The sequence below is a fragment of the Chionomys nivalis genome, chromosome 6 (genome assembly GCF_950005125.1).
Source record: "Chionomys nivalis chromosome 6, mChiNiv1.1, whole genome shotgun sequence".
NCBI classification, from domain to species: Eukaryota; Metazoa; Chordata; class Mammalia; order Rodentia; family Cricetidae; genus Chionomys; species Chionomys nivalis.
Window position 1 is genome coordinate 6,858,355 of NC_080091.1, and position 25,856 is coordinate 6,884,210.

General features: G+C 57.9%; 3 protein-coding genes across 3 annotated transcripts in view; all 3 read right to left on the minus strand.

Moving 5' to 3' along the window:
- Nucleotides 1-3,687: 3,687 nt before the first annotated feature.
- Nucleotides 3,688-12,903, minus strand: LOC130876234 (BOS complex subunit NCLN). Its single transcript, XM_057772713.1, has 14 exons — nucleotides 12,565-12,903; nucleotides 9,848-10,038; nucleotides 9,600-9,744; nucleotides 9,384-9,478; nucleotides 8,800-8,880; nucleotides 8,078-8,181; nucleotides 7,203-7,291; nucleotides 6,801-7,119; nucleotides 6,089-6,176; nucleotides 5,972-6,010; nucleotides 5,729-5,889; nucleotides 5,043-5,096; nucleotides 4,882-4,960; nucleotides 3,688-4,802 (listed from the first exon to the last, which is right to left on the minus strand). Exons 1-14 carry the CDS (start codon nucleotides 12,746-12,748, stop codon nucleotides 4,743-4,745), a joined length of 1,689 nt encoding a protein of 562 aa, XP_057628696.1. The 5' UTR covers nucleotides 12,749-12,903; the 3' UTR covers nucleotides 3,688-4,742.
- Nucleotides 12,904-14,453: 1,550 nt separating this feature from the next.
- Nucleotides 14,454-16,315, minus strand: LOC130876050 (sphingosine 1-phosphate receptor 4). The gene has a single exon (XM_057772474.1). It carries the CDS (start codon nucleotides 16,271-16,273, stop codon nucleotides 15,134-15,136), a length of 1,140 nt encoding a protein of 379 aa, XP_057628457.1. The 5' UTR covers nucleotides 16,274-16,315; the 3' UTR covers nucleotides 14,454-15,133.
- A 2,685-nt stretch (nucleotides 16,316-19,000) lies between these two features.
- Nucleotides 19,001-25,856, minus strand: part of LOC130875702 (guanine nucleotide-binding protein subunit alpha-15) — a 22,532-nt gene continuing 15,676 nt past the window's right edge. The window contains exons 5-7 of the mRNA XM_057771765.1: nucleotides 25,515-25,644; nucleotides 24,155-24,308; nucleotides 19,001-20,091 (exon numbers count right to left, since the gene is read on the minus strand). Of these exons, the coding sequence (XP_057627748.1) occupies nucleotides 19,865-20,091; nucleotides 24,155-24,308; nucleotides 25,515-25,644 (511 nt within the window). The 3' untranslated portion in view covers nucleotides 19,001-19,864. The remainder of the gene's footprint in view (nucleotides 20,092-24,154; nucleotides 24,309-25,514; nucleotides 25,645-25,856) is intronic.

Here is a 25,856-nt window from a genome sequence, read left to right on the forward strand (position 1 = left end):
CGGAGGAGGGCAGAGAAGCCGAGAGGCCATTCAAGGAAAGAAGTGGATGCGCAGGCCAGCCCTTGCAAGCAATTCCCTTGCCTCGGTTCTTGAGTCCTGGGACGACAGTCCTGCACACCACGTCGGTTCAGCTCATATTTTTATTTTAAATTGACGTTCCTAGCGCCACAGATGCCTGTGCCCATGCTGTGTACCCTTAAAATGACAGTTGCCAAGCAGTGGTGGCCCCGCCTTTAATCCCAGCACTCAGGAGGCAGAGGCAGGGGGATCTCTGTGAGTTCGAGGCCAGCCTAGGCTACAGAGCGAGTTCCAGGGCAGCCGGGCTATGTCAGAGACCTATCTCAAAAACAAATAGGTGCTATTTTAGCCATTGCACATTTTCCATGTGTTCATTTTAACTATCACAATAAAATATCCTCTGTGTTGATGAGTTTGGTTTGTTTTTCTCCAGAGGAGATAGAGGCAAGAGGATTAGGGGTTCAAGGTTATCCTTGGCCAAATAGAGAATTGAAGGCTGGCCTAGCCTACATAAGACAGTGTTTCAAATAAATAAAATAATTAAATAGACAAGTCTTATTCCTATTTTTTTTATTTTGAGACAGTGTAGTGGTATATTATTTGCATTTTGATAAATAAATCTTGCCTGAAGACCAGAGGCAAAGCTAAAGCCACTAGAGGTCAGGCGATGGTGACACACACCTTTAATCCCAGGATCTGGGAGACAGAAGCAGACGGAGCTCTGTGAGTTCAAGGCCACCCTGGGCTACATAAGATCAGTGCAGAAACAGATCCAGGTGGTGGTGGCTCCCACCTTTAATCCCAGCACTAGGGAGTCACATGCCCTTAATCCCAGCACCAGAGGGAAGGTAAAATGGGAGGAGAGAGGCTATCTGCTTAGCTTCTGGTCACCCAGCCTTGGTAGACGTAAGACTTCTCTAGTGGCTTGGCTGCTTTGCTTTTCTGGTTTTCCCAATATCAGACTCCAGGTTTTTATTATTCGTGCTACAGGACAGCATTTCTCTGTGTAGCCCTGGCTGTCCTGGAACTCACTCTGTAGCCCAGGCTGACCTCGAATTCACGGAGATCCGCCTCCTCTGCCTCCTCAGTGCTGAGATTAAAGGTGTGCACCACCACTGCCTGGTAATAATTTGTTTTTGTTAAAGGATTTACCTATGTGCAGGAGTGTTGCCTGCACGGCTGTGCATGTGTGTGTGGTTGTGGGTGCTGGGAACCGAACCTGGGTCCTCTGCAGGGGCAGCTGGCACGCTAACCACTGAGCTGTCTGTCCAGCCCCCTATAATTTGTTTTAAAGAACAGAACGGAGGCCCAGAGCAGTTGATCCCTTGTGCAAGGTCACACAGCAGCTCTGGAAGCCGAGATGCCCCCCACGATCTCATCATCCCCAAGGTGCAGGCAGTCATGCCTCCACTTCCTCATCTCCTATGAACACTAGCGGGAGAAGGGACTGGCTCCTTGGGGACTTGGCGTCACAGTCATGGAGAACCGCTACCATCATACTCGACAGGGCTGGAGGGGCGAGGCCTTGGGGTCATGGGTCACCTCTCAGAGGTAGGGGAGGCTGGGATATGCTGAGGGTGGTTCTCAGATGAGCTGTTTCCATGGAGACCAGAGAAGGATGCCAGGAGTCCCTATGGAGCTCTGAGTTGCAAGAACTGTTAAATAGTATCAAAGTGTGTGTGGGGGAACCAGGCCTCCAGGGAGCTGGGGATGCTGCCTGGCAGGAGGGAGGGTTCTGCCATCTGCCCCACAGCTGTCATTGACCTGCCACAGCATCAGCCCCGGAGTAACGAACTTGAGCCACCTCAGTCCCCAAAACACATGGATGGGAGCCGACAGGAGGCAGGCCAGCTGGCAGTGCTCCCCTCGGCCCAGCACCATGTTAGCCCTAAAATAGCAAGTGTTTGGGGACCCCAATCCCCCGCAGGTGGTGTCACCATAGCTATGTAGCGGGAGACTGTGGCTGCTGGTCCAGGGGAGACAGGCAATCAGAAAAACAGGGTGGGGGGGTCCCATCACCTTGCCCTGGCCTTTGTGTCTGCTCAGGTGTGGGCTGTTCCGGAACTCACCTCAGCCTCAGATGCCGAGATCCAGGGCTGACCGTTCTCTGGGGTGCTGAGCACCTGACCCACATACACTTGGCCCTGGGAGCCCCTCACCCACTACGACAGCAGGGGTTCCCTGAGGGCAGAGTCTGCAGCAGCAGGAACCTGGACTCAGAGCCTTGAGGGCATGGGAGGGGCTTCTCCTCCCAGGGCTCAGGGGAGGAACAAGCACCAGCACCCACGTCACCAGTCCCAACCTGGTTGGAACTGACAGTATCACCAGCACCCACCTGCCTGGCACAGCATAGGCATCTGTGGATGCCACAACGGGAGTGACTGACAACCTCTTTGCTATTGAGTTTTTGAAGCAAGGTCTCATGTAGCCCAGGCTGGTCCCAAATTTACTATGTAGCCAAGGATGACCCAGAACTGATCCTACTTCCCCCACCTTGCCCAGCCTGTCACTATCTAAAAGCAGCTGTAAACAGGTGGTGGTGCAGACCTGTCTTAGAAAGCTGAAGCAGGAGGATTGCCACGATGCCAGAGACTGCAACGATACACTTCCTCAGAAGCAGAGGTTGGGGAGCTGGTGCCTGCCACAATGACCCAAGTTCGGATCCACAGCACCCACATAAACAGTTGACATGGCAGGCACATGGAACCCCAGAGTTGTAGAGGCCAAAACAAGGGCCCGGCTCAGAGGTCAGAGGCCGAGTCAAAAGATAAGGTGGAGGGCCAGGCGGTGGTGGCGCATGTCTTTAATCCCAGCACTCGGGAGGCAGAGGCAGGTGAATCTCTGTGAGTTCGAGACCAGCCTGGTCTACAGAGCTAGTTCCAGGACAGGCTCCAAAGCCACAATAGACCTGTCTCGAAAAACAAAAAACAAAACAAAGCAAACAAAAGATAAGGTGGAGGAGTGGCGAGAGGGCCCAGTGGGTAAGGTGCTTGCTGCCATCCCCGACAACCTGAGTTCCATCCCCAGGACCCGCAGGGAAGGAGAAAGTGGCCTGTGGCGGTCATCCCCCAGCAAGCACACATGCACATCCAGGGACACTCCCAAGCGGAGGCCCCTGGAGTCCATGACCCTGCAGAGGCAGAAAGCCAGATCTCAGTGCAAACTCACAACTGCTCAGCCCCAGGGCCTCCCAATTCAGCGGTCAGGGTGTCATAGCATCCCCTTCCCCTCTTGGGCTCAGGACCACAGCGCTAAGCTCGCACCATTGCACCAGCCCCAGGGCTTTGGCACAAGCCATGCCCTCTGCCTGAACCCAGACCCCCGCAGTCTGCTGGTCTGTGCCTCTGCAGCCAACCTGGGTCCGTTTCCCTCAACGTCCAGATGTGAGCAGCTGTCCATTCCATGCTGAGTGGACAGGACCCCAGCCTCACAGCAGCAGCTGAGCTGGGGTTTGACTGACTACAAGACAGGGACTTGAGTGACGGGCAGACTTTGCAGTGACGGCCCCTGCCCCGTGTGACATGTCCCCAATTCTCGTCCTCTGAGAACTTATCCAGTGCCAGGAAGCAGTTGTCAGGGTGGGAAGGAAGGGGCTACGGTGGCCAGCAGGGCACTGGGCGGGCTGATGCTCCCATGATCCCAGTGGGATCTCAGGTTCCTGAAGGCAGGGGCACCCACAGGCATGGTCCTTCAATATGGCTTTTATTTTCTAACCCACCAACTGCAGGCCGGCCGCCAGCCCAGCCCTGCCTGAGCAGAGGGAGGTGGCACATGCACCTTGTATCTTTGCCAGTGAGGGGCGGCACCGGCCTCAGACCCGTAACCAGCCGCTGGGACGAGAGTGAAGGGGGCTGGACCCCAGCAGTCCATGGGGGAGGGGAGGGGGCGAGAGTGCCAAGGGCCAGGGTGGCAGGCTGGCCCCTCTTGCCCTATGACACGAAGACCACCGGGGTGGCGGCCACTGCTCCTGCCAGGAAGAGGGTCTGGGTGGGCCAAGCCTCCACAGGTGCTGGAGGGATGCCAGGCGCTGGCCCCAGCTGCCCCTCCCAGCCCGATACCTCCCGGGTCATATTGCTATCGAATCGATTGCCCACGGCGTCCCTGAGGTCGACTGCCAGCACTGACTCCTCCCCTCTCCCTCCTGTTGGCAGGGACTCTTAGGGTGTGCTGGGCCTGGCTGTTTCATCCCACACTGTGAGAGGGGCTGGGTCCCCAGAATTCATCACAGGCAGGGAAACCGAAGGGGAAGGGGGAAGGTGGAGAGACCTCAGAGCTGCAGGCTGCCACCTGGGGCCGCCTCCTGCCCTGTCCCCAGCACCTGGACTGGGGTGGCTCAGGCCCAGCTGGAGAACCAGGTGGGTCCAGGGGTGGCTGAGGTGGCAACAGGCAGAGGGAAAGGTAGGCTGGGAACAGCAGGGAGCCATAGTCGGGTGCTAGTCAGCGCCAGGAGAGGTGGCCTGGTCCTGGGCACCTCTGATGGGCCACAGGAGGGGGCGGGGAGCAGGCTGCTGGGACCAGGGCCAAGCGTGTGGCCCTTCAGTGCATGTGGCCCAGGGGGCCATCTGTTCCATTGGGCTCATTTGCAGGTGGGCGGGGTTCTCCACCAAGGAAGTTCAAGGAGACCGGGAGAAGTCCCTGCATCCTAGTGAACTCTGGTTCAGTCTAGCCGCTTGGGTGCCCACGCGTGGGCCGGTCCCTCCTGGGCTGCCTGTCCACAGCTGTCGTCACTGGGCCTTGGCTTTGAGCAGCAGTCTCTGCACAGTCTTGTAGAGCACGTGGAAGTGCTGGTGGGGGCACAGCACATTAGGGACAGGGACGCCAGAGAGCCACCTTGCCCCCCAGGTTCCCTGCACAGCAGCTCACCTGGACAGCTGTGTACGCCATGCCAAGGTATGCCCCGATGCACACAGCCAGCAGCAGGTCAAAGATGGCTGGTTTGACCCTGAAGGACGGTCCGTGGGGTCAAGGATGTAGAATGGTCACCCCAACAGACCGCGGTCCCTTTGCTCCAGCCCACCACTCACCTGTAGGCATTCATCACCTGCTTAAGCTGATCGTAGAAGACAAACTCGGGGTCCCTGCCGAGAAACAGCCCTACTCAGTGCTTCTCCCTGGCTGAGGCTCCATCTCAGAGGCCTCCCTGGGAGGCTGCTGCAGGAGCATGATGGGTTTGAGGCTTGCCCAGACTACATATCAACAGCTCAATTCAGAAAGCAAAAAATACTTTTGCATGTGTTTTTTGTTATTGTTTGAGACAGGGTCTCACTGTGTAGCCCTGGCTATCCTGGAACTCACTCTGTAGCCCAGGCTGGCCTCAAACTCACAGAGATCCTCCTGTCTCTGCCTCCTGAATGCTAGGGTTAAAGGTGTGCGCCACCACCGCCTGGCTTAAAGATATTTTTTTTTTTTTTTGGTTTTTTCGAGACAGGGTTTCTCTGTGGTTTTGGAGCCTGTCCTGGAACTAGCTCTTGTAGACCAAGCTGGTCTCGAACTCACAGAGATCCGCCTGTCTCTGCCTCCCAAGTGCTGGGATTAAAGGCGTGCGCCACCACCGCCTGGCAAGATATTTTTTAAATAGTTGAGAAAAGGACTAGAAACTTCCCTGCCTGAGAAGTCTTTCTAGGGAAGGACGCAGCCCATGCTGTCCCTTGGCCTGTCCCCCTCTCGCTGAGGACAAGATGAGGCCACAGGGACTGCGCCTGCTGCTCACCGCTTGTCAGCCTTCACGTGGTGCTGCCGCACGTCCTTCAGGTAGCGGCTCAGAAAGTGCTCCAGTGTACTCAGGAACGTCCCGTCCTTGTCCAGCAGCTGCGCGGCCCGCGGCTGGTTGGTAAGCCAGTCCATCACTGAGTCCAGCTGCTCCTGCTGGACCTGCGAGGGCCAGGTGCAGGCTGGGGTCACACAGGGGTCACAGCAGGGGTCCCCAGGGTCCCACCCCATGCCCACACTTTACCATCTGCTCCGTGAACACTGGCATGTCCGGGGGAGTCCCCTGCAGAGGGAAGGGACAGGGTGAGGCAGCCCAGTGGGGCTGTGTGCACCAGGCCAGGGCCAGGACCAGACGGCTTACCTTCTCCGTCAGGTTGTAGATAACCCGTGTCAGGGCCTCAGCGATGATCCGCGTGTTCCGGGTTAGTGTCTTGGAGTCCACCCGAGCCCTTGAGAATACAGGGATAGGTTCTTCAGACAGGGAGTGCGGTCCCTGGTGCCTGGGCTCTGGGGTGGCTGGCCACAGGGACCAGGTAAGGAGTGTGTCTGAGGCATGGTGTGGGGACAGTGCAGCACCTGCAGGATCCAGGACGTCCTGCGGGGAATGGTCACCTCAAGGCTCGCGAGGGGGTGGACAAGTGACCTTCCTTCAACCTGGCTGCCAGCCTGAGTGGCTCCAGGTGTGTGACCAGCTGCTGCCCTCCCAGACCGCTCCTGACTCCCAGCCCCACCCTTGCCCTGGACAAGCGCCCGCTCTGCTCCACGTGGTCACACAGCTGTGGCCAGCCCACAGAAAGTTCCAGCAGATGGCTCTGTTCCCCCTCATGAGCAGCAGCTCTTGCCCCAGCCCAGAAGTTTTCTTCTTGGAAGGGGATGAAAGGTGCCCCCCACAGAAGGTTCCAGAAGGAAGCCCCAGAGAAGACCCTAGGATCTAGCCCCCACAGAAGGCATTCTACAAGATGCCACCACCCCTCCCTTCCGCGGGAAGATTCTAGGTGTCCCACCAATGAGCGCCCCATGGAAGGTCCCAGGAAAGACCTGGAAAGTGGCTTGTCTCCCGGGTGCCCGCTCACCGCACGTCCATGATGCTGCTGCGCGGCCCTGCACGGTGGCTCTCCAGGTGTGACAGCGTGAAGGCGGGCAGCCTACGGATGGCAAAGCGCTCATGCTCCCAGGCCAGCACATCGTCTGCCAAGTTGATCTTCTTATGCACCATGGAGAAGCTGACGTCAGGGAACTGGTGCGTGGCCACTGTCTCCAGCTCACGCAGGAAGGCGTGCTGTAGCGTCCCCTCCCGAGGTGGCTTAGACACGTGCAGGCGCAGGTGGCTGCCGCGGCCCACGGTGTCCAGACAGAGCACGAAGGCTACATTATCCTGCAGCAGGCTGGAGTCTGCAGGACAGGCATGTGTCAGGGGCGTGAGGCCCCCCCAACCCAGACTCGGCCCCGCTGGAGCCCACCCAGGCCCCACTCACCTGTGTGGTCCAGGCTGTCCTCCAGCCATCGCTTGGTGCCCTGGTAGTTGAACTTGCCTCCTCCTGATGCGAAGAAGAGGAGGTTGTACCTGCGAGTGCGGGTGTCACGGGACGTGGTCAGGCCACAGGTCCCTGACTGGGCACATGGAAACCCCAGATCTCTCCAGACCTACCACCAGGTGACACACCTTACACCACCCCAGGGAATCCCCAAATAGGAGTCATATGTGTCCCGAATGTTGCAGAGGGAGGCCGCTGAGGACACTCACGCCAAGGAGCCCAGACTAGCACTCGATCCCCAGACCCCCACGTTCCCAGATGCCAGTGGCCAGCTGATGCTCACCTTGACTAGAAGGACCCTGAGCCACACAGGTGCCACACACCCTCACCTGCTTGGGAACCACAGCCAAGCTGCCCAGTGATGACACACAGGACAGTCACTGAGCCCAGGTTGTTCCTGGCCCATACTACTGACTGGCCACTGTCACATAGGGCTGTCAATCCAGTCAGGACTGCTGCAGGCCATGAGGGCCTGGGGTGAGCAAAAAACACAGCTGCCTCGTGGTGGTAAGGAAGGACAAGGCTACCCCCATGTACTGACTGAAGCTGCCCTGTGACCGAGGAGACTGAGAACTGGCACACTGGCTGCCACTCTCAGGGCCACCCTGTGTGCCCAGCTCACAAATGTCAAAGCCGCTCTCACATGACCAGCCCTGCAGCCAACCTCAGGACACACATGGCTGTCACACTGTGGGCATGGACTCCCAGAGCCCCACCCAGGAGCATCCCGTACAGAGCCCTTCTGGGAATGGTAGCATCTGGTGTGGGATGTACAGTGGGGTCACCTGAGGACCGCCCCCATGGCTGGCACTCACGCTGCATGTGTGCGCTTGTACGTGTAGAGGCGTGAGAAGAGACGAGCCAGCTCCAGCAGCACGGAGATGCCACTGCCGTTCGAATCAGCGCCCAGCGACAGCCACTGTGGGCAGAGGACCTGTTGGTTACGCCTCCTGCAGGCCAGGCCCATCCATGAGGTGCCAAGCCTCACGTGGAGCACAAGCAGGTAGAAGGGAGACGTGAACACCCACGGGGAGGAATGTGGTGGCCACCCCTTTAACCGCAGCCCAGGAGGCTGGGGAAGGGGGATCTCTCAGTTCAGGACAGCCAGAGCTCTCAAAGAGCCCATGTCCAACAAAGGGAAGTCAGGGGCGCTTGGGCCGGTCTGCCCTTGGAGGCTGGGGACCTGGTGGCACTGGAGCCCAGTGTGGTGGTCTGCGTAAGAACGGCCCCCAGAGGGTCATACATCTTTGGCACTACTTGAGAGGAACAAGGAGTGGTCCTTGGGGAAGGAAGTGTGTCACTGAGGGTGGGCTGTGAGGTGTCTTGGCCGGCACATCAGGAGAAGTGCTCAGTTACTCTTCCAGCGACACACCTGCCGGCCGTCATGATGGACAACTGTATGCGAGCCCCAACTAAATGCGGCTGCTGAGGTCACCATGGGTCAGGCATTCTGAGTCCCACACTGCATCACCAACACGTTGGTGCCCAGAGCAGCTGGCAGCCCTGCCCCTTCTTGAACTGCACACCAGGTACTTACCGGGGCCACGCCAAAGGCGTCGTAGTGAGCCACGATGACAATGGTGGGGAGGTCCTCGCCTCCCAGCCCTGTCAGCCGTCCCTGTGGAGAGACGATGGTCCTGGGTGCTTCCCAAGGGTCACCCTGGTATGCTGTGAGCCTTTTCCCCCAGGGCAGGCACAGGCCCATGCTGGCTGGTGGCTAGCTAATGGACAAGAGCACAAACCATTTGGCCCAGGATGGGGGCGCACAGCAAGGCTGTCCCTGCCCAAATTCTGAGACCTTCACAGCCTGCTCATCCCATGAGAGCAGCAGTGAGGACGCTGCAGACGCTCCTGCAGCCTGTCCTGCAGTCCGACCCACCACCGTCCCAAGTTCTGTGTCCTTGACCCAGAACTCTAAATAGGGGGGTTCTTTTATTAAAGAGGGGTCTCCTGTATACCAGGCCAGCATCAAACTCACTATGCAGCCGTGGATGCCTCAGTCTCCCAGGTGGTGCTACCACGCCTGATTTCTGTGGTGCTGGGCGAGTTCCTGGGTCTCCACCACCCCTGGCATTCCGCAGAGGCAGAGGCATGCCTGGACCTGAGGGTCAGGGCACTCACCTCCACGCTGGTGATCAGCCAGTCGCTCACCGCCTGGCTCTGGGCTCCGCTGGTCACCATCTGGAAACCGTTGGCCGTGGCCGTGTGCAGCAGCACTGGGGACAGAAGGAACGAGTCACTTGGGCCCACGGCTGGGGTGGATACTGCGAACACAGAGGCCCAAGACAGCCCCAGCTGCCACGGAGACACATCACACCCTCTGGTAGCCTGGCTCACCTTCAGCAGCGGAGGCAGAGCCCTGAGAGGCAGAGGCAGCCTGGGTCTGCTCATAGATGGACAGCAGGGCCTCATCCTCCACGGCAAAATACACGGGGACCACGGTCTCCATGGCCAGCATCTCGGGTTCAATCTCCATGAATTGCTGTGGGGAGTACATGCACTCAGGGGACAGGGCCACCCCTGGTCCAAAGACACACTCCAGATGCAACCTGAGGGGCAAGCGTGGGATAGTGGTACAGGCTCACCCGGACAACATCCTGGGGCACAGCGGCCATGGCCCGGGGGAGGATGATGACCACAGCGCCCGCTGATTGTCGCAAGGCCTTCTGGTAGTGCTCATAGGAAAAGTCCAGAAGCCGCATAAGTACACAGCGGCGGCTCAGCACGTCTGCGTCCACTGTGCGTGCCTCCGTGTTGAGCACTGCATTTCGTGTACCTGTGGGGGACACGGGGTCACAGTTGCAGGCCTCTCAGTGCATGGACACCATGTGGGGCCTCCACACCAGCACACAGGCTGTGGGGTGTGGCTCTTAGGAGACAGGCACGGGACACCTGCCACAGTCAGGGAAGGGCCAGTTGGGCCCTTAGGGGGCTGTACTGCATAGGCCAGAGGCGAACGGCCATGGGCCTCAGGTCAGTGGGCAGCTCCCTCAGGAACCAGAGCCCCTAGGTCCTGGGAACCACTTACATCCTGACCAGGTAGAGCAATACAAAACAGATGCTTCATAAACGCTCAACTGCTACCCACCAGGGTGACGGCAGGCGGCACCCTGGACGCACATGGCCAGAAGGGGGCAGTGAATGACTACACAGGTCGTGGGTCACAGCTCAGTGAAGAGGGGACTTGATCCTCGTGGGGCATCTAGGGCGGTCATCTGGATGCCAACACCCACATTACACCAAGGCCCAAGTGTCAAAGGGATGAACTGGCTGGGTCTGGGACAGTTCAAGTGTAACTGACCCGACACACGGGGTGATGGGGACTTGAGCTCACAAGTTGACACCCTGGGCCCTGCTCTCATTGTCCAGGAATGCACAGTATGGGGGCGGGGAGGGGGCAGGGCTGGCCAGGGACCCCAGGGACACCCTGCTCCCTCCCAGGATCTCACACAACTATGGGGACCGTATTACAGGGGTAAGTAACACCTCTCCCTCTTTAACCTGCTCCCGGTCGGGGGTGGTTCAGATGCCAGCTCTTCCTCGAGGTCTCTACAGTGTCCCCAAGAAGGCCAGGAGCTGCAGCAGGGCAGCACTGGTGACATGGAGCCCCAGTGCGCAGTGCTGCCCATGCACCAGCCCCCAGGAACCCCAAAACCCGCAGTGCTCCCCACAGAAGGACGGCCAGGCCCCTGTGACCCATCCCCGCAGTTCAGCCCTCTAATGACATCAGGTGGCCCAGGGCAGGCTCAGGTGCACACTCAGCAGGCTCCTCCCCATGGCTGGCTTGTCAGCTCAGTGGTATCAGTGACCGAGTGTCAATAAAACTTTATCCACAAGTGCAGGGGAGGCCAAGCTTCATTAGTTGGCTCCAGGCTTGTGGAGATGTAACTCAGGGCCACCGAGCCACTAGGGAGGCAGACAAGACACGGAAGTCCTGTCCCAACCTCACGCCGACAAGAAGGCAGGTCCCAAGGAGGCCAGAGTCCACAGAAGGAGGGATGGTGGTCTGGTCACGCCCCACCATGGACCTCCCTCACGCCAGTGTCATTTATTTCTCAACAAAGACCCAGGGGAAGTTGGGTAAGGCAAGCTCCAGTGAGGCTGCAGAACAGTTTGGGGCTGAGGGGAGCCCAAGGGACTTACGCAGGGTTTCTCAAGACCTGCTCTGGCTGGTTATCTCATCGTGGGCTCCCAGGGGTGCAGAGAGGGTGCAGGAGCCCCACAGTTCGTATTCAGCCAAGGAGAGACGGCCATGTTAGGTGTGCGGTCCACTGAGGACACAAGCTCATTCACACTCCAGCTCAGCTAAGGGGCTGATGCAGGCTGTGGGTGTGTGAGCCAGGCATGGACATAAGTCCTCTAGGAACTGCCCTCTGGACCCTGGAATGCTCCGGAATGACTCTAGAGGCCAAGGAGCTATGCTGCCCAGCTTGGTAGCCACTGGCTCCATGTGGCCATTCAGTGGTACCCTACTGTAGACAGTTTTGCTGGTGACACTTCAGAAAATGTCAGGTCACAAGCAACTTCAACACCGGGGACCCCTGACCACCCACCTACTCTGGCCCTGTTGACCTTGATCCTATGGTGCCCTGGAAGGCAAGTCACTGTTTCAGAACACTACTGTTCTCAGCCCTGCAAGGCACAGGGCAGGCACTGGCCTCCACCCACTCCGGGATCCCCAAGTAGGGGCAGCCACATGACCCCTCCCCCCAAGATGCAACGTTCCTTTAAAGAGAAATAACATAATTCTTGGCACAAGGGCCCATAGGGTTGGCATAGAGAGGCATGGACCCAGGCTGGCACACACAAGGGGGACCCGGCCTTACGCTCAGGGACACACTAAGCATCAAGGCTGGAAGGCGAACTAAAGACCAGAGGGTTCTTGAAGGCCAGGTACCACAGGCAGCAAAAGGGAGGCTTTGAGAGACCCAAGACACAGGCGTGAGGACAGAGAACCCAGGGAACCCAGGGGCGGTGCTGTGGGAACTAAGGCCCCGGGGGCTCCCAGGACAGTAGGCCTGGGGTAACCAGTGACAGAGAGGGGATCAGGGTGACGGGGGATCAAGAAGAGGCGAGAATCTGGGTGACGATGGTGTGACGGGGTGACAGGAGTCAGTGTGACAGCAGGGACCTGAAGGGACAGGGAGGAGTGGGGTTGCCAGGAAGGGATCACTATGACAGTGGGAGACGGGGAAACAGTCGGGGATCCCCGGCATGACAGCGGGAAGATCGCGGTGACGGGGGAGCGGTGTGGCAGTGGGGGGGATGGCGGCGACAGGGGACGGGGTCAGGGGTCGCGCACCGTACGGCTGGCCCTGCAGGTCGTACTGCTGCATGCGGTACACGGTGAACTCGTGCGCGGCGTCGGCGGCGGGCAGCGGCGGCGCCACGAGCAGCAGCACGGCGGGCAGGAAGACGATGAAGCCGAGCGGCAGGCACGACGCCTTTAGCACGTTCTCCAGCACCTCGCCCGCTTCCTCCAGCATTCCGGCAGACGGCAGGCCGCAAAGTCGGCGGCGGCGGTGGCTGATGGCGACGGGAAGCGGCCAGAGATTCGCGGACTCAGCTCGGCATGGGCGGCCGCTGAGGTCCTTCGGGCAGAGCCACAGACAGCCCGCGGCTGTCCAAGGGTCCTTTGGGCAGCGCTGTGGACGGCTCTGAGTGCCGCACCACCTGCCGGGAAATGTAGTCTTTCATGTGAGTTATAGACGCCCCGCCCTCCCGCACGCGGGGGATTCCTGGGAGTTGTAGGCACACTGAGACTCGCGCTAAGGATGCTAGGGCGCAGTAGTAGTCATTGAGCGCGGAGCACTCTGGGAGTTGTAGTCCCGCTGTGGCGCGCCCGGGATGAAGGTATGGTGGACATAACTTCTGAACTCATGAATGCAAAGTGGCAAAACACCGAGAGTTTAAAAATCTATTAAAAATAATTTTTAGTAAAGCTTGCTTAAGCCGTGTGTTTGGAGTCGTTAACAAGAAGGACGATCAACCGAAAGTGCAGGACGTGACCTTGCGACCCGGAAGGAAGTGGGGGGGGCATGAGAAAGTGCCCGGCTGGTGCCTTGTTCTCCTGGGACTTGGGATGATGGGAACTGGTGTCGCTCTGTCTCTGCGAAAGGGGATGGAGTTAAAATGAGCAAAAAAAGCAGATGTGAAACTTAATGAGGGCTCAGATCTTCGTCTTGTAAGTTCCTAGAGCACAAGACATCCAGTGGGTGTCTGCATTCTTGAAGTGAATGAATGAAAAGATGGCTAAATACATATATAAATTCGTGCCGGGTGGTGGTGCACACCTTTAATCCCAGCACTCCGGAGGCAGAGGCAGGCGGATCTCTGTGAGTTCGAGGCCAGCCTGGTCTGCAAAGCAAGTTCCAGGTCAGGCTCCAAAGCTACAGAGACACCCTGTCTCAAAACAGAAATAAATAGATAAATAAAATTCGTAGCAAGTGGCAAGATTAGGTAAGGCAGGAAATTGGCACAGGCTTTAGTGGCAGTGGGGAGATAGCTATGACAGTAATGGAACCAGCTGATGATGGGGAGGTCTTTATTATTCCTATTCATATTTGGGACACATTGAACTTAAAAGTTTTGGTTTTCCTATTGCAAAATCAAATTTAATTTTGGAGTACTCAATAAGGCTATGGGATTTGACCAGTCCCATAGGGTAGGGTAATTTAAGGTTTGGGTAATTTAAGGTGTGAATTAAAATTATTTGTCAAAAAATAATAAAATTGTCACTCACACCTCTAGGAATACAACAAACAAGAAATAAATGACCAAACACTGCTACCCACCCACCAGAAGACACGGGGTAGAATTCAGTGTGGGAACTGGCGTGAGCTGAGTTTGAGTCAGGTCTTTAGTAGGCGCTTGGTAAGCGCCGGCCTTAGAAGATGCTCAAACTTGTGGAGAACTCAGGACGATGTGTTCTTTGATAGCCTTAGGTGGAAAAGTGGATTCTAAGACTCAGAGTGCTGGCCTTGTCCTGAGAGTGATTGCTCTGCAACAAATGGATGCCAAGTGTATACCAAGCCCCATGCTAAGCACCAAGGTCACAACCCATTGGAATTAAAAGTGTAGAAAAGTCAACAGATGTGTGCCCCGAACTGAGTGACAATCACTGCCGTCCTTAGAGTCACCACCGGTGAGACTCGGTTACAATACGCTGAGAAACCAAATGTGTAGGTTTCCTTCATTTTAATAACTCTTAGGCAGCCATGCGTGGCTCGAGGCTGCGCTTTCAAACAGTGGGTCCGCGATCCCCTGTCACACACATCACCATAGTTCAGAAACGGAAGGGTGAGGCCACGGGGTTACCGGACCAGGTCAAGATATTGCCCCAGACCCGGGGTGGGCGGGTCAGTTCTTCCCACATAAACAGAGAAACTGACCTGATGGTGGGAGGCCATGGGTGCGGGCCGCCTGCCCCAATGGGGAAGTCATTGTGGAGAGAGATGATTGACACCAAGCGGGGCAGGCCGGCCCATCTCAGCACACCCCCGAAGCACCACTAGGAATGACAAGGAGACGCGTTACAGCAGCCTCCCCCTTGGACCCCCACCCTCCCCCAACACGCACATGTGTGACTAAGACGGAGCCACAGTGACCTGTCCTGTTGGTGAACTCGGACATGGTGTGTCCCCTTCACCTCCTGGTGAATGTGAGTCCAGACTGAGGCCCAGACCCACTGGATCTGGCTCGAGCCACTCTGCTCTGCCCGACATTCAGCACTGGCAGCTCCGTGCACAGACCCCAGGACCTGCTGGCATGTTCCCCGTCATCATCAGGCCGGGGTCGTGTGTCCAGTCCCTTCTCACCTCTCCCGGGAGGGCCTGTGCTGTGCTCGCCCTGGCAACTGGCCCGTCCACGCTCTAGACGCTCCGGACACTGGAAACGCTAGACAGCGGCTCGCGCATCCTGAAGCTGTGTGACCTGGAAGCCCGAAAACTGTCTCTGGTCCTCAGCGAGCTGTCGGTGGTGGACGCACCGGACTGGACCTCGGTGATCCGAGTCAGGCAGTCACCAGGACCCCGCAGGCCCAACCAGAGACAGCCACAACAGAGGAAGGCCAGCACCGAGCGCTGCACCTCGCGGCTGCGGAAGGAGTAGATGAGGGGGTTGATGGCGGAGTTGAGCACTGCCAGGGCGAGGATCCAATCCATGCCACGCAGGTACTCCTGGGCCCAGACGTTGGAACCGAAGATGTCGGCCAGGAGCAAGCCGAACAGGGGACCCCAGCACACCACGAAGGCCACCAAGATCATCAGCACCGTGTTGAGCAGTCTGCGGGCCTTGCGGCGGGCCGGAGCCCGGGGGCACTTCTTCCCGTTGACCCGGACCACCCTAAAGATGGCCCCGTAGAGGCCCAGGATGGCCACCAGGATGAGGGCGAAGACCACCACGCAGAAGAGCACGTAGCCCTTGGAGTAGAGAGGCAGCAGGCTGGAGCAGCGCGGGAAGGCACACACGCAGTTCCAGCCCAGGAGGGGCAGCAGGCCCAGCGTGGCCGCCAGCAGCCAGCACAGCCCGATGCAGCCGTACACGCGGCTGGTCTTGGTGGCCCCGCTCTCGGCCACCCGCACCATGGTGGCGAAGCGCTCGCCGGCCGTGAAGAGCAAGCTGAAGGTGGACGCGGCCAGGGCCATGAAGAGGATGCCCTCCCGCAGGAACCAGTGCGCGGGGGACAGCTGGAAGGTGCGCGTCCCCGACAGCAGCACGTTGACCAGGTAGGCCAGGCCGGTGAGCAGGTCGCTCAGCGTGATGTTCAGCAGGCAGTAGTACACCCAGCGGCGAGACCGCATGCGAGTGGCGATGGCGGCCAGCACCACCGCGTTCTCCAGCACCACCAGGCAGCCCGCCGCCACCGACGGCCCCCGCAGCGTCCCCAGCCCGCCACCGTCCTCGGGGCCCCCGCGGCCGGCCAGCCGCCCACTGTGGTTGTAATGCAGGACGATGAGGAGGCTGTGACCGCTGGCCGCCAGCCGGTGACAGGACCAGGTGCTGATGTTCATGGCCTCCCCGGGGGACAGACTGACAGAGAGGCCCCGGGCAGGGTGGAGTCGCAGCCTGGCCTGGGTTTCCTGTTGTTTCAAATTTCCTGTTATGCTTAAGGTGCCCCCGGTGGGTGGGGGTGAGGCCAGGGCAGGGAGGGGCATTCTGAGCGACCGTTGAGGGTGGCTGGGATGAGCCCTCTGGCACCCCCACCTCCTGTCCCAAGGATGGGAGGCTGTGCAGGAGAGGTTGCCACTGCGGGACAATGGGTCGTCCCAAGAACCGGCTATTCCCAGTGTGCTTGCATACAGCAGGGGCTTAATAAATGTCAGCCATACACAGACGGCCCATCCTGGGCCTTGTTACTGTGTGCAGCCAGGGCAATGCCACCAAAGCACATTAAGTGCCACCGTGCCCAGCAGGGGCTTCGGACTGTTGTTTGGTTTGGTTTCTTTGAGACAGGATTTCTCTGTAGCTTTGGAGCCTGTCCTGGAACTCACTCTGTAGACCAGGCTGGCTTTGAACTCACAGAGCTCCTCCTGCCTCTGCCTCCCTTGTGCTGGGATTAAAGGGTGCGCCACCACCGCAGGGTGCTTCATAATTTTTAAAAAGTTTTGTTACATTTATTTGTTTTTTTCTATGGTATGTAGGATGTGCAGAGGTGGCTGAGGGAGGTCAGAGGGCAGTTTACAGGAGAGGGTTCTCTCCTTCCACCCTGTGGGTCCCAGAACCGAACTCTGGTCTTTGCAGCTTGGCCACAAGCCCCTTTGTCCACTGAACCATTCTCTGGTGCCTAATGTTTAGTGACCTCTTACACAGCAGGTGCCTAATCGTGTTTGGTGTGTATACACAGATGTTTAATAAATGTGCACCCCAGCACTCGGGAGGCAGAGGCAGGGGATCTCTGTGAGTTCCAGGCCAGCCTGGTCTACGGAGTGAGTTCTAGCACAGCCAGGGCTACACAGTGAGACCTTGTATTGAAAAAACAAAAACAAATAAACAGTAATAATAATGAATATGGGCCACCAATATAGAGCAGATGCTTAATAATGTCACCATTGGGGAAAAAAATCGTCACCCACACCCACTACGTGCTTGGTGAAATTTTTTCGCCTGCAGCAGGGACGCTTAGAAAACGTTTGTCGCCCTTCCACACACAGCAAGTGCTTATTAAATGTCATCCAAACACAAGGCGTGCGAACACCTGTAACTCCCCGCAGCGCCCGCCGAGCTAGGAGGGGAAACTGAGGCCGCAGGCGGCGGCTGTGCGGTATCTGGTTGTTTAAATCATCAGGGACCCGAGAGGTGGGCGACCGCATCGGGAGCAGGGGAGAGATGGAGAAACGGGGTCCCCGCAGGGGCTGGGGTGGCTGTGATCCGCGACCCCGGCCGGTGGGTGTCATTAGCCCTCAGCCCTGCAGGCCTGAGGCTGGAGGGAGAAGCGGGGGGAGGGGAGGGTCCGGGAGCGGGCGGGGTGGGACGGGGCGGGAGGGAGAAGGAGGGGTGGGGGGTTGTCGGGTGTCTTGAGGGGTCCCGGGAAGGGAAGGGCGATGAGGGGGCAGAGACCCCACTTTCAGCACCCCGCGTCCCGGAGGATCACCGCAGCCACGGTCCCCTGGGAACGGGGCGGGGCGGGAGACCGCGGAGGGGCGGGACCTAGCCTGGGTGTCAATCATAGGGGTTCGGTCAAACCCTGAACCAGACCAGGAATACTATGCTCGATCCCAGGCTGGGCCCCTTCCCTGCGCCAAGCCCCGATCCCACCTGAGTGCGGCTCTCCCTCTGACCCGTGATCCACGTGAGGCCCAGACCCTGCCCGGTGGCCTGGCCCCTTCGCACGAACTCCCCAAGCCTCTAGCCTATGCGGAGCCCTGATCCCAGGACGGACCCTGAGCCTGGCTAATCTCACACCCCACCGTGCTGACGCTCGCCCTGGGTGAGACCCGGTTCCAAGCGGCAGCCTCGCCTCGACCCGGCCTCTTGGCGGTGAGTTCAAGTTCAGTCAGCCCTGAAGTGCTGTGCGCGGGAGGACTGAGCACAGCACCCTGCAGTGAGTGCTGACCAATCCCTCTGATGTTACGACGCAGCCACCATACCGAGCCCAAGCTTGCAAACCCGTGTTCCCCACGGCAGCTCTGGGGGTGCCCTGCAAAGATGAGGCCATGCTGTGTAGGTGCCATCTTCTTGTCCCGGACTCGCCCTGGAGACCGCGCTCCGGGCCCCTGTGTGGAAGGCAATTCTCCGAGGTGCACAAAGCAGAGCAGAGTCTGGCCCTACCCCCGCGCCCGGGTAAAGCCACGCCGCGTCCCAGAGTGGAGTACAATGCAGCTGTGTAACGGGGTGTGCGCCAGGGAGCTGCGGAGAGAACTCGGTCGGTAATGTGCCTCCGTGGGGCCCGCATCCGGATCCCAGGACCCCCGAGAACAGCCAAGCTGTAACCCCAGTGCTCGGGAGCCACAGAAGGGGGCTCAGTTCTACGTTCCCCTCTATCGCGGTGATGTAACCCGGGGTTGGGTGCCTTCCTCGGTCGTTCCCACCCTGCGTGAGGCGGGGTCTCTCACGGAATCCGGGGCTGCCGACTCCCGCTGTCCTCAGCTCCCCGGTGCATGACAGGCTTTCACCACGGTGCTGGCTTCTAGGTGGATTCTGGGGATTCGAACTGTGGTCTCCACACTTCAGCACTTTACCCACAGAGCCATCTACCTGGCCCCCACCCCCAGCCTCTGGCCCAGATTTGAAGTTGCCTGGGTATGATGTCCCCTGCCTGGCTCACGGAAGGGACCTTGGGGATGCCAAGGACAAGAAAGCTGCAATCCTCCTGCCTCGGCCTCCCGACCGCTGCCGCTGGGGACAGTGTTTCTCTACTCCTCATTTCTCGCTCTTTTGTTGTTAATTACATTTATTTCTTTGTGTGGGTGGATGTGTCCCCACCATGGACGCCTGCGGGGCCGGGGGACAGCTCTGCGCCTCTGTCCCTGTGTCCACCGGGCAGGTTTGGGGACTGAACTCCTGTTGTCAGACTTGGCCGCAAGCGTCTTCTCCAGCTGAGGCATCTCGGACCCCAGTTTCCCCTTTCGTCAGAGGTCCTGGAGTGCGGTGGCGTTGAGTAGTGTCGTGGGCTGGGGTTTGGGGACGGAGGGCTCCTCACAGCTGTGGATAACGGTCTTTGACTGGCGCATACCTCAGTGCAAGTCGGTAGACAGCAAGCAGAACTTCCGCTCTTCCGCCACCCACCCCCGTACCCCAGGGCGAGGATCGTACGGGAGGATGTGGACAGGGACCCTGGGAAGTCACAGGCCCCCAGACTGGTTCTGTCTAGTCTTGTTTGGTTTTGACACAGGGTCTTTTACTAGGTAGCCCTGGCGGTCCTGGAACTCACAGACATCCTCCTGCCTCCTCTTTCCGACTCCTGTCCTTTCCTTAAGAACTAGAAGGAGGGCGAGGGAAGGAACTGCAGACGTTTGGGGCCCGGACCTGCGTGGGGAGCAGCGACATTGGGAGCCCTCGCCCCGCAGTTTCCCACGCGACCGCCAGGGGGCGCCCTGTCCCCACCACGACCGCGCCCGCGCCCCGCGGGACATCCCGGGTGGTAAACTGAGGCCCGGGGCTGGTCACAGTAGGTTGATCTCGTCCAGGTACCGGGCCAGCACTGAGTCCCGCACGTCCTTGAACACGCTGCGGACGCTCTGTGTGTCAGTGGCGCAGGTGAAGTGTGCAAAGAGACGGCGCGCACGGGACCCTTTTCTGCCGCCATCGTGGGGCTCGGCGCAGCCCGCGTACACGCGCGAGTACATGTCCATGATGAAGCGCTTGGCGGCCTCTGCGTCTCGCGGGGGACCTGCAGAGAGGAGTGGGGTCTGTTCAGCTGTGCGTGGCCCAGGCTGGCCCTGAACCCCCATGTGGCCCAGGCTGCTCCCGAACCTCCTATGTGGCTCAGACTAGCCCAGAATGCCCTACGTGGCCCAGGCTGACCTGAACTCCCTATGTGGTCCAGGCTGGTCCCGAACCTCCTATATGGCCCAGGCTGGCCCCAACCCTCAATGAGGCCTAGGGTGGCCTCCAGGTCACTCAGTAGCCTTGGCTGGCTTTGAACTCCTGATGGTCTTGCCTCTACCTTCCCAGTGCTGGGTTTGTGCGCTGCTGGGGGTGATGAACCTGTGACCCCTCTGGGGGGTGGGGGAGAGCCGGACCAGCTCTGCCAAAGATGGACAGGCGCCATCGTTGCCATCCCAGCCAATGGGAATGAGGAGTAACTTGTAAGAGACTTGAGGCAGGGCAAAGGCGGGGCGGGCCTCCCGCACTCATGCTGGGCAAGTGTCCAGAGACCTGAGAGTCAGTCTTCTCTGGGAAATGCAGAGGTCACATGGTGCGGTAGGGGACGACTCCGTGTGCAAACAGCGTGGGTTCGAATCCGGCTTGCAGGGCAGAGGAGATGGCTCTGTGAGGAAGACTGCTTGCTGCCAAGCGTGAGAGCCTGAGGTGGAAGCCCAGCAACCAGGTAAGATGCGTAGTGTGACTGTGTGTCGAGCTGTGTATGTGGCCATGGGGACGGGGTCTCCCCGAACTTGGCGCTCACCTATTGACCTTGGCCTTTTGCCCCGGGAGCCCCGGGTCCTCCCACCTCTGCGCAGCGCCTAGCTATTTATATTGCTGGGGATTTGAACTCGGGCCCTCACGCTCGCCCGGCCCGTAACCTGTTGAGCCAGGGAACTGTCTCTCCAGGCTCAGTTTTCCATGCTCTGTTTCCCCCTGACAAACAGGGTTTCTCTGTGTAGCCCTGGTTATCCTGGAGCTCGCTCTGCAGACCAGGCTGGCCTTGAACTCAGAGATCCACCTGCCTCTGCCTCCCGAATGCTGGGTTTAAAGGTGTGCGCCACCACTGCCCTGCTGGGGTCTTCCACTTTCTAGACAAGCACCCTGCCATCGAGCTATATCCTCGGGCTATTTCAGTCTAAGCAAATAACTGAGAAAATTGTCACAAAAAGCAAAGCCCAGAGAAATGCCAGCGGTGAATAGGTTTCAGGAAACTGTGTGTGGTGCACGAATGAGACCGGTCCCAGCTGGGGAACTGTTCCAGGAGGATGAGACTGTCCTTTGTTGGAGGAGGCGTGTCCTCGTTGTAGGAGGCGTGTCCTCGTTGTAGGAGGCGTGTCTTCCTTGGAGGAGGCGTGTCCTCGTTGTAGGAGGTGTGTCTTCCTTGGAGGAGGCGTTCCTTGTTGTAGGAGGCGTGTCTTCCTTGGAGGAGGCGTTCCTTGTTGTAGGAGGCGTGTCTTCCTTGGAGGAGGTGTGTCCGCATTGGAGGAGGCGTGGCCATTTGTAGGAGGCGTGACCAAGTTGAACGTGTGTCACTGGTTTTGAGAGTTCAGAAGCCCCCTCAGTCTCATTCACTCTGTACCTGCTGCCTACAGATCGGGGTGTAAAGCTCTCGGTTTCCGCTCCAGCATCAGGCCTGTCTGTTTCCCGGCATCGTCGTGGACAAACGCTCCGGAAGTGTCAACAAGCCAGTGATACAATGCTTCCTTTATAAGAGTTGGCATGGTCATTGTGTCTCTTCACGGAGAAAGAACACTGACTAAGACGGTCTATGCTGAAAAGTCTCCAAATCACCCGCCTTCTTCCAGACTCTCTCGGCCTTGGGACTTCTCGGTTATGATGGGACTGGAGGGGCTGGAGAGTGACCAGAATTTCATGTCTGTCCCCCACTCAGCCACTCAGCTTTGAGGAATGTGACAGCATGGCGGGAGTGACAGAGCCAGTGGTCAAATCCTGGCCCCAAAGCCGGGCGGTGGTGGCGCACGCCTTTAACCCCAGCATTCGGGAGGCAGAGGCAGGCAGATCTCTGGGAGGGAGTTCGAGGCCAGCCTGGTCTACAAGAGCTAGTTCCGGGACCGGCACCAAAGCTACAGAGAAACCCTGTCTCGAACCCCACCCCCCCCAAAAAAAACCAAAAATCCTGGCCCCAGAGTTCACCAAAGTTGGATTTGAGTGACCTTTGACCTGGTGTCAAGCATGGACACAGCCTGGACCACGACTGAGAGAGGGTTGAGGTAATGGGTCCCCAGAGCCTTATCTGCTCGGCTTTACAGACGATGGATCGATTCAGAGTGGGTGTTCCATGCTTGCCAATTTCAGCTCCCGTGCCTCCTAAGCTGGCAGGGAACTCACTTCTGTTGGTATAGGGCCCTGGGCACGGGAAGCTAGGGAGCCTGAGACTCCAGACAGCAGGAACCGCCTCCTCCCGCCCTCCACGGTTAGGGTTAGGTAGAGCAGCTTCCTCTCTTGAACCTAGGTTTGGCCAATCGACTGTGAGGTGACATAGATGTCCCTGGGGCTTGATCAAGATAGACAGCCTCCCCCTGGGCAAACATCTGGCCACCCAGAATCAGGCGGGCAGTGAGGGGGAGGGGAGTGGAGGTGGGAAGGCTGACTCCCCAGTGTACACAGCACAAGACTCCTTGGGGGCTCTCTGATCCCAGCCATGAGGCAGTGAACACTAATTTACCTAGCTCAGCTCTTCCCAAATCTCTAACCATTAGGCTGGGTGGGGGTGGTGAACACTCAGGAGGCAGAGGTGGGCATCAGAGGTACAGACCAGCCTGGTCTATAGAGGTGAAGGCCAGCCAGAGCTACACAGTGAGACCCTGTTTCCAAAAAGAAAGAGAGAAAGAAAACCAAATTCCTGGCCCGAAGATCCTGAGTAAGGCAGAGGCTTGGGCAGTTTCTCCCAACAAAGCAGATCCTTCCAGCTCTAACTTCCCCACTCTCTAAACACCCACCCCTCCAGGGAAGGTAATGAGCACTAGTTCCCACCCCGCTGCTTTGGGCATGCCTTGCTAGGTAGAAGGTGAGTTTCCAATGCTGTTTACGTGCGTCATATATATCTGATTAATATGCATCCTAATGAAGACGGTGGTGACACAAGCCTGTAGTCCCAGCACTCCAGAGGCAGAGGCAGGGGGATCTCTGAATTCTAGGAGAGCCAGGGTTACAGAGAGAAAACTTGTCTCAGGAAAAAAAAAAGAAAAATTACACAAATAAGAAACATATTGGATATTACTGAAAGAGGGTTGATGAACCCTATGAAAACTATAGCACAGGACAGAGGTGGGGGTCAGCAGTACAGCCCTCGCCTCGAATCCCCAGTGAGGGGCTGGGGGCGTGGTCAGGGTGGAGCCCCGCCTCGAATCCCCAGTGAGGGGCTGGGGGCGTGGTCAGGGTGGAGCCCCGCCTAGAATCCCCAGTGGGGGGGACATTGGACTGGGGGAGTCACTGATTACCACGTCCCCATCTGCATGAAAACAAATAGTTCTTTTTTTTTCTTGTTTTCCAAGACAAGACGTGGTCTCTCTGTGTAACTCTGGCTGTCCTGGAACTCACTCTGTAGACCAGGCTGGCCTCAAAGTCACAAAGATTTGCCTGCCTCTGTCTCCTGAGTGCTGGGATTAAGGCCATGTGCCACCACTGCCCACCTTAGAAATAGATTTTTATAAAACCTCTCGTTTGCCAGGCAGTGGTGGTGCACACCTTTAATCCCAGCACTCGGGGCGGGGGTGGGTGGCAGAGGCAGGCGGATCTCTGTGAGTTCGGGACCAGCCTGGTCTACAAGAGCTAGTTCCCGGACAGGCTTCAAAGCTACAGAGAAACCCTGTCTCGAAAAACAAGAAAAAACAAACAAACAAAAAGAGCCCCTGTCATTCATCTGCTAAGGTCACCTGACTCCATTCCACAGAGGGAGAAACTGAGGCTCATGAACTACCAGAAGCAGCTTAGCTGGGAACCCGTGTCCCTTTTCTCTTTGAAACTTCTGGTGACTCTGGATAAGGGCCCAGCCTTGGGTCTCCCCACAGAGCTGCTTTGGGGGTGTGTGTGTGAAGAATGTAGCATCTTCTAGGACAACTCACCCTGAAAGCTGGGGAAATATGTGGCCAGGTGCGAGGTGTGGATCTTTTCCTCTAGGATGTCTGTCTTATTGAGGAAGAGGATGACCGAGGTGCTCTTGAACCAGGGCAGCTCTAGAATGGTGCTGAAGAGGGCCAGGCTCTCCTTCATGCGGTTCTGTGGGGACAGAGGCAGGCGGTGGCCCCAGCAGGACGCCCTCGCCCACCGGGCAATGGGCTGGACCTAAGTACCCTGTTGCCTCACATTCTGAGTTGAGGGCACCCTTCCCAAAGTGACATCTGATTGGGCTGCTAGCGTGTGAAAACACCTGAGAAGGTCTTCTATGGTGCGATTGCCCAAGGGGAAGAAGCCACAAGTCACCAGAGAGCCACTGAATTCAATGACAGGTGTCCTCACGTGGGGAACTGTCTGAAAATGGAAGCACATAGGAGGCTGAGCTCCTGAGCCAAGGACACCAGACACAGGGAGGAACCTGGGTCTGGGAGGGTGGCAGCTCTTTCCACACCATGATCTCATGCTCCCTTCTCCCAGAACTAGATAAGAACCGGATGTCTGGTGGCTGGAGAGATGGCTCAGAGGAATAGAGCACTGGCTGCTCTTCCAGAGGTCCTGAGTTCAATTCCCAGCAACCACATGGTGGCTCACAACCATCTGTAATAAGATCTGGTGTCCTCTTCTGTACTGTAGGATACATGAAGGAAGAAACCTATATACGTAATAAATAAAAATCTTAAAAAAAAAAGAACCGGATGTCTGCATTTTAGGCCACCTGAGCTGCTCTGCTTGATCACAGTGGCCACAGGACCTTGGTATATATATATATATATCTCCTGTGTGGCTGCTGTAGAAGCCAAGGCCCATTAATTCAGCACTAAGGGGGCTGAGACGGGAGGACTGGGAGTGTGAGCAAAGCCTGTGTGTGTGTGCATGTGATGCATGAGAGAGAGAGAGACATGGGGGAAGCAGAGGGAGGGGTACAGAGAGAGAGAGAGAGAGAGAGAGAGAGAGAGAGAGAGAGAGAGAGGAGAGAGATGGGGAAGGCAGAGGGAGGGGTACATCAGGACTGGGGTCCACGGTGACCCACAGAGGTTATGTCGCCTTGTGTGACTTAGGGTGTAATGCCATCTGACCACAGCTGCCCATCCTTGCATAGGTGTGGCAGTGGGTACTTCTGGCAGGGTCAGCAGAGGTTGGGAGACCTGTGTGTGCTGAGGTAGCTTTGGGGATCAGGTCCCACAATGCACCAGCACAAAAGGTGAAGGGTTAAGGTACTCCTGCTCAGGCTTCCTGTGGGGTTTCCCGCTCAGATGGGGGGGCCTTGACCCCTAAAGGCACCGTGCCTGTAAGGACAGCCCCCCTCACCTCCTGATCATTCTCCTCCAAACACTGGTCGTACTCGCTCAAGGAGGCCAGGTAGATGAGAGCTATGACGTTCTCAAAACAGTGGATCCATTTCTTACGCTCCGACTTCTGGCCACCAACATCCACGATGCTAAAGAGAGACAAAGAGACCCCACTATCAAGAGGTCGTGTGACCCAGTCCCAGCTCACCAGATCACAGGACAGACGACAGTGTGGCCTGCTGTATGCCTGTCACAATGTGCTCATGAAGCTGAGGCAGGAGGATTGCTGTAAGTGTGAGGGTGGCCTACAAAGCCAGCCTGAACTACAGAACGAGGTCCACCCCATATACATACACACACA

Excerpts from the sequence above, each read along its gene's own strand:
- LOC130876234 (XM_057772713.1), bottom strand. The coding sequence starts at position 12,748 with ATGCTGGAGGAAGCGGGCGAGGTGCTGGAGAACGTGCTAAAGGCGTCG. Across the intron at positions 10,039-12,564 it reads CCTGCAGGGCCAGCCGTACG|GTACACGAAATGCAGTGCTC; the intron begins GTGCGCGACCCC and ends TGTCCCCCACAG. Across the intron at positions 9,479-9,599 it reads CTCTGCCTCCGCTGCTGAAG|TGCTGCTGCACACGGCCACG; the intron begins GTGAGCCAGGCT and ends TTCTGTCCCCAG.
- LOC130876050 (XM_057772474.1), bottom strand. The coding sequence starts at position 16,273 with ATGAACATCAGCACCTGGTCCTGTCACCGGCTGGCGGCCAGCGGTCAC.